This window comes from Scyliorhinus canicula, chromosome 13 (genome assembly GCF_902713615.1).
Source record: "Scyliorhinus canicula chromosome 13, sScyCan1.1, whole genome shotgun sequence".
In the NCBI taxonomy this organism is placed as follows: domain Eukaryota; kingdom Metazoa; phylum Chordata; class Chondrichthyes; order Carcharhiniformes; family Scyliorhinidae; genus Scyliorhinus; species Scyliorhinus canicula.
The window spans coordinates 63,665,661-63,673,184 of record NC_052158.1 but is presented as its reverse complement, the minus strand read 5'-3'; the positions used below and the strand labels follow the sequence as shown (position 1 = coordinate 63,673,184).

The 7,524-nt window shown below is 47.4% G+C and overlaps 1 protein-coding gene across 1 annotated transcript; it reads left to right on the top strand.

Annotated features, from left to right (window-relative positions):
• The first annotated feature begins 5,814 nt into the window (after nt 1-5,814).
• sox14 (SRY-box transcription factor 14) lies at nt 5,815-7,121 on the top strand. Its single transcript, XM_038817154.1, has one exon. It carries the CDS (start codon nt 6,112-6,114, stop codon nt 6,829-6,831), a length of 720 nt encoding a protein of 239 aa, XP_038673082.1. The 5' UTR covers nt 5,815-6,111; the 3' UTR covers nt 6,832-7,121.
• Nucleotides 7,122-7,524: the final 403 nt, after the last annotated feature.

Here is a 7,524-nt window from a genome sequence, read left to right as displayed (position 1 = left end):
AGAAAATGCTGGCAAAACCAGGCAGGTTGGGCAGCATCTGTGGAGAGAGAAACAGAATTTACGTTTCAAGTCCCTTGCACATAACTTTTGAAACCTGGTCACTCTTTTAATGTAGGAAACACAGCAACCAATTTTCGCACAGCAATATCCCACAAACAGTAATGGCGTAGTCAGCAGTAATCTGTTTTGGATGTTGTTTCATGGGAAAATAGGGACCAAGAGAAGGTGGAAAGGTAAGGCAGCAGAGTGTGTTAATAGCAGAGCAAAGGTCAGCGCTCTGTGAAAGTAAAGCTGAAGAACAAGTGACAGATGGTCCTGTGGGGGAGAGGGGCATATATTTTTTTAAAGGGTCAAGATGGAGGAGAAAGATCACAGGCTGAGGTTCATCAATTCAGTGTTGAGTCTAGAAGCATTCTGCCTTATCTTAATGCCGCTGTCCACACCCTCTTTAGTCCTCAACACTGCCATTAACACGTCCTTTGTCTGGTGCCCTAAGTATCTTTGTTGCAATCTCTCCTGCCCATCACTAACCTACTTTACTCCATCCTCTTTTGAACGGTATGAAATCCAACATATTTCTCCCTCTCTTCAGCTCTGAAGAAGCGTCATGAGGACTCCATATGTTAACTCTGTTTCGTTATCCACATACGCTGCCAGACTTGCTGAGTTTATTCCACCAGTATTTTCTGTTTTGTTCAGATTTCCAGCACCCACAGTATTTTGTTTTTATTCAGTGCTCTCCTGGTTACCCCAATATTTTCTCTCAATCAGCGTGGTGGGTGGGGGGGGGGGGGGGGGGGGGGGGGGGGGGGGGGGGGGAGGGAGGTATAGGGGGAGGAATTATCGGTTAATTATCACATTTACTACTAGTGTGACTTTGTCCTGTGGGTGTTGCTTGTCGGAATCCCCAAAAGCTGCACTTCAGTTACTGGAAGGTATTTGGGGAATTCCCGAGAACTTGGAGCACTTTGTGAGTCCTAAGTCCTTTCTTTGAAAGATCATCAGTGTTCAACAAACTTATTCCTTTATTCGTTATTCCCAACTGCAGCTTCTCCTCATCCCAGGATCAAATGTAAGCCAATTTATGACAATAATAAAGATTATTATTCTTACTATCATTCCAGAAGCTCGTCCATTTGACCTTTGAAGTCATTAAATGCCCCCACCCCCACGACCTTCCCCGTCCTTTACTCCCACGTTGTTTTTATTTGAATTATTTATTTTCCATTTTTATCCTTTGCTTATTTTCCAACAGTCGACGACCAATCCTTTATCATAATGAATAGTTCAACCGGGTCATTTGCAAATCTCCCACTATTAGCCCACCCCCGTAACACGCACCCATCCCCGAAATCCATCGAGACCAAGTTTTCTGGAACTAATGCACTGCTCCTGACTCCCAGAATCATCTCAATCCCCAATCGCCTAGCACTTTTTTGTGTCGTAGCCTACTCTTTAAACGTGGAACTCCTCCCGTCCGGCAAAGGTGGGAAGTCCGTTAGCCAGCACTGGAAAAGAAATAGGCAAAAAGTCATTCCGGGGTTCAATAAGAGCGTTTAATAAAAACAGAGAAGCGGGATTAATAAAGTTAACGAAAATGAGAAAGAAGCGTCCACATTTCACGGTGATAAGACCACCCTCAACACCTTCCTCCAGTCACAGGACGGTGCACAGAGAGCTCAGCACTAACACCCTGACATTCTACCCTGCAAATCACATTGTTAAAGCAGTCTGTCTGGCCAGCCACTCTCTACAATCCAGCCGGGTAAAGAATTCCGTGTTAACGATTAGACCTTTAGAAACACACACACACACACAAAATAAATGCGTCGCCTTACCGTTAATATGTGCAAAGTTTAAATATTTATTCTTATCTGAAAAATTGATGTCAAGAAATTACTAAATATAATGATAGGAAAGCAGGCTCCCAGGGGAGGAAGTGGGGATGGGGTTGCCTTCAGGTGGATGGAGCAGTTCGGTTTGTAATACATTAAAATCTCTAGTTAGCTACTAACTGATATGTAACAGTTTACACACACACGCGCGCCCATATATATATATATAGAATCATATCTTGGCGAGATGGGAAATACACACAAGCTGAAATGGAAATGGAATATTAAAATGTAAAGTGCAAATCATCGGCAAATAACGTTTTAATAAAACATGAGGTGAAATAAATTGATTTGCTGTGACATTTCTCTAACTTCTGATTGACAATATTTGACTGTTGGGAGGTGAGACCTGACGTTTGGAGGAGACTTCACATTGCCTTGCGGTTTCTCCACCACTAAATCGGACCGGATTAAATAGCCCCCCCCCCCCCCCCCCCACACACACACACTTATTGTGATTTTAAAAGAGCGACACTTTGAAAAATGAAGAGGAACAAGTCTGTAGCAATCTCGGGCTGGGAGGGCAGTCAATGACAACGAGAGCACTCCCATTGCATTGCTGCAAGTGACAGTAACCCGCACCTGCTTGGGGTTATTTGTAAACTCTCCGCTCCCGGGTCTGTTTCGATCGTTTATTGTATTCAAACTGTCAAAAGAGAACATATCCAAAGCCCGTCAGACCGGCTAATTGTGGAGCAGGATTGTGTGCAAATCAGCATTCGGGTTAAAACAAACCTTGTGTGTGGAGCCTTGTGCGTTCAGGAAAGATCAAAATATTAACCTGCGTCAACCGGGCGGAGGCACATCTTCATAACCCCATCCAGTAATACATCTCTCTCTCTCTCCCACACTTACACAACAGCTGCCTGCAGGTACTTGCACCTATTGTTTTCTTTAAAAAGCTGCCTCTTCCCCCCCTGGCCGTTTTAAAATGTTTGCAATCTTTGTGCTGCTGCAGTGAGTTCGCGGGTAATAGTCCAAAAATGGGAAACTTGTACTGAATTTCGCCCGAATGCCTATGCTTGGGTGATTTAACATTCCCAACCCGAGTTCGAGATGACTTCAGACTATTATCTGACATATATTTATTTATCGAAAAGCCTGTACACCTCATAACTGTTTCAATCTGTCTGCTGTAGGTGCTTTAGTCCAAGGATACCAAATGAATGGTGCCGAAATGGAATTGAGGGAGGGAATAAACACACTGAAGTGATCTAAAATGTGAGAATTCAGCGCTGATAAATATTTGAGATGGGAGTTAAAGTTAGCAGCTAAAAGGGAGTCACCAAATGCGGGGGATGGGTAGAACATGTGGACGTCAACATGAGTTCCAGTCATGTTTTACCTAATGGCTCCGTGTTTATGCTGGGGTGAACGATAACAAGGATTCCGAAATGTCATTGGTAACACAAAACAAAAACGAATTAAACAAAGGGATGGATCCGCGCTCCAGCTAACACGCCACATTGTCCAGGCTCCCAGTGGCTGTGCAATGGAGGGGTCCCATAGCCAAACCAGATTGAATCTTTCCAACGGTGAACAGGCTTTAGCCGGATCATCGATTCAGCGATGATCCCCCGTGGAAAGTGAATAACAGGGGAATATTCCCATCCCCGGACACTCCGCGCTGTTTGAGAAGCGCCTCGATCAAGCTTGCGCGTTGGCGACAGCCTTCTGCGGCTGAGGCGAACATGTAACGAAAGAACGGGGGCTTTCGAATGACAACAGGCAAATTCATTGACCTTGCAGCTCCTGAACTCCGAATGAAACACAGGGAGAAACCAGTGACCCCCCCTCCCCTGTGCATCCGAAAATCCGTGTCTTGTTACAAATTGTCCCCAAAGAGGAGCTTCATTCAAATTATTGAAAAAACACCGACCCGGCCCAATCTTGTTTATTGATGAATGGTGGTCTCCCGTTTAAAATAAATTAAAGCTGAACGGAGCCTTAGTTTGTGTCAAAACAACATAAAAGAGTGGGAGGCAGGGGATGAGGAAAAGTGTGGAGAGTAGTTAAAAGGCGCGTTAAATGATTTGAAAACGGTTGTTCTGGAGATGTGCGGGTATGAAGTAACAGAACTCCACTATCCCTGTTTGATGTCGACTGTACACACCGGTAACCTTTAGTCAATTTGCCTCCTTAGCCCCTGTGTTCGCCGGAGGGAGATAAAAGGTTCCCTCCACCGCCCCCCCCCCCCAGTGATCACAGGAGAACATTATCCTAAGGAAAGTGACAGGGAACACGGGTGGGGAGGGGGTGGGGGGGTATAAGTGATCATCAGGAAATAGGTTGATCACAGTGAGACGATAGTTGCACATTGGGGAGAGAAATTGATCACAGTGGGGGCGAGAAATTGATCACAAGGGGAGTGAAAATGATCGCAAGGAGAGCGGGTGATCGCATGGGCGAAACAAAGTGATCACAAGGGGGGAGGGAGCGAGTGGACGATATGTCTCTTGATCCTTGGGATTTAACGGCGGGTGAGGATTTGAGGGGATTCAATCCCTCCCATTCTGTGTGTGCGATTCCCTGAACGGCGTTGCAAACAGGCAGCAGGGACAGGTGCAGGCATCGTGCGAAGCCCAACGCTCACGGGTCCCTGGAGGAAGGGGGGGATCCTGGACAATCGTTTCCATTTCAGAAACAGTCCCCCCCTCAGGGCAACTCCGCGTGTCCTCGGCAACTATTTATTAAACGGTGCATGATAGCTGATTTAATTTGGATTTGCCAGTTGTCTCTCTCGCTCTATCTCTCTCTCCCTCTTGCTAACGAGGCAGCGTTGAAAAAGGGAGGAACTCTTTATTGTTGCTCAGAGATGTCAGGGTTTCAACGCTTTGAGTTGGTTATTTGTTACAAACTCAGGGAAACAGGAGGCGCCGCGCGGAGTTACAGCAATGGTCCCGGAGACCGAGAACTGCATCCCGCCGTTCAACTGGGCCCTTATTTTAATCTTAAATCGGTGTGTGGTGGGGGGGGGGGGGGGGGGGGGGGGGTACGCAGTTGCAGTGTTGACTCGCACTGCTGTACATAAATAAACAGCCTGAATTAGACCAGTCAGCGCGCAAAATACAAATGAAATAATTCTTGAAAGAGAGGTGTGTATTAAAATGACAAAGGTTGGCTAGCTTCTACCCGTTGTCACAATTGTCATGATCGATTTGCCATATTGGGACACCGCACTGAGGCACCGAACGAGTGTGTAAAACAAATAAAACAAGCCGATGACAGGTTGGAATAATGCTGGAGCTGTGATTTACACGCTGATGGGTCTGGTCACCATAACACCCCCCCCCCCCCCCCCCAAAAAAAAACTAACATACAGACAGGGAGTGGGGGGGGGGGGGGGGTAAAATGTCGGTCTCCATAAAGTCTCTTCACTTTTCTCATCGTTCAGGCCCCGAAATAGTCACCCTCAGATGTTTTTAAAAACGAGAGAAATGCGTTTCCCGGTTCTGTATCAATGAAACAAAACCATGCTCACATTAGCATCTCAAACCGCGAGCTGTGTTGTAATAAGTAATGAATAAGTTATCGCTCTGATCCTCTGTTTTTTTTTGTTGGGGGTGGGTTGGGGGGGGTGATTGGGGATAATAGTTTCTATCTTTTCTTTTTGCTCTCCTGTGGGTTTTCTTCCCTCTCTGTCTGTCTCTCCATTGGACACCCGGAGATTTCGGTCTCCGCCTAGTGATTATGTCACTTGGCGTGAGAGCGCCGCCGCACTTCACAAAGCCCCGAGCCGAGCTGCTGCTTTGAACTTCGCCGCACTTTGACTGCGGATCACGAGGTTGGCGCTTCATTTTCCGTTCAGGTGCTCTCGGTGAGTGGACACCTCCAAAAAAGGGGGAAGGAAGAGAGAGATAGAGCAGCCAATGCAATAAAGCAGCAACTAAACCAATCATCGGAGCAACTTAGCTAAAGAAGTCAGAAATCTCCAAACGAGTTGATTCAGGTCGTCTCTTTTTTTTTGTGTGCAAAAAAAAAACATAAGGAAAGTCTCCGGCTACACAGGGGGAAGGAAAGCTGCGATTCCATTGCTGCCTGCCATGGTTTGTTGAGGGGGATTTTCTTTTGTCGCTTGTTTGTTTCAGCGACAGGTGAGCTGTTATTACTTCACTCGAGCTTGGCATTTCCCCCCCTCCCCTCCTCCTTCCTCCCCCCCTCCCCCTCCTCTCCAAAGTCCATCGTCTCATCTGCTCGCCCTCCTCAACACCCAAGCATGTCCAAACCCGCAGACCACATCAAGCGACCGATGAACGCTTTCATGGTCTGGTCGAGGGGCCAGAGGAGGAAGATGGCCCAGGACAACCCGAAAATGCACAACTCGGAGATCAGCAAGAGGCTGGGGGCCGAGTGGAAGTTACTCTCCGAGGCGGAAAAGAGACCGTACATCGACGAAGCCAAGAGGCTACGGGCTCAGCACATGAAAGAACACCCAGACTACAAGTACCGGCCCAGACGCAAACCCAAGAACCTCCTGAAGAAGGACAGGTATGTCTTTCCTTTGCCCTACCTGGGGGACAGCGATCACTTGAAGGCTGCCGGGCTCTCGATGTCTGCCGCCGACTCGCTCCTGAGCGCTTCGGAGAAAGCCAGAACTTTCCTTCCGCCGACCTCGGCGCCCTATTCCTTGCTTGACCCCAGCCAGTTCGGCTCCAGCGCCATCCAGAAGATGACGGAGGTGCCCCACACCCTGGCCACCACCTTGCCCTACGCGTCCACCCTGGGATATCAAAGCGGAGCGTTCGGGAGCTTGGGCTGCCCCAGCCAGCACACGCACACCCACCCATCGCCCACCAACCCTGGCTACGTTGTCCCCTGTAACTGTACCGCCTGGTCCACCTCCAGTTTACAGCCCCCGGTGGCTTACATACTTTTCCCGGGAATGGCCAAGGGAGGAATAGACCCTTACGCCTCGGCACACGCAGCCGCCATGTGAGTCCAAGGCAGCAACAACAACAACAAAAAAAGAGAGAGAGAGAGAGGGACTTGTATCTTGAATTCGAACACTGCATGTACAACACAAACCGCGACGAGATAAAGACTGCCATCTGAAATGCTGAGGCTTGGATGTGTGTGTGAGGGAGGTGTGGGCATTCCACCCCGACACAAACTGAACAATTATTCCAGGGACTGAACTCTTGAGGGGGGAGGGGGGTCTGCTCCCTCCCGACTCCGGCACACAAGACAACTTGCAATGTAATTTTAAAAAAAACAGCATTTAAGCAGCAAAACAAACGGAGAGAGGAAATATGAACGAGAGAGAGAGACTGCCTCTGATCTTGACATTGCATGTACAGTAAAGGCTCCAAGGATCCGGAACTCCTGTCTTTAGTCTGGAGACAGACTCTAAAACATGGGAACTTTGAGACAGGTTTCTGAATCCTGACCTGTAGCGTGAGAGCTACCCGATAGCGGATAAACAGACTGTAAAATTGTAGATGTTTTTTGTTTGAGAAGCTGCCGCTTGAAAAAAAAACAGAAAGCAACATTTGTTTTTGGCTTTATTTATTATCATGTATAGTGGTGTATAATACCACGTGGTCTTTTATTTTTTTTGGGAACTGAATTCTTTCAAGTCCTGAAATTTCCTTTGCACATTCCTCAATCGAAACTTGCATTCAAAACATTA

Bases quoted from the DNA above. Each gene is read 5' to 3' on its own strand.
- sox14 (XM_038817154.1), top strand. From the start codon at position 6,112: ATGTCCAAACCCGCAGACCACATCAAGCGACCGATGAACGCTTTCATG.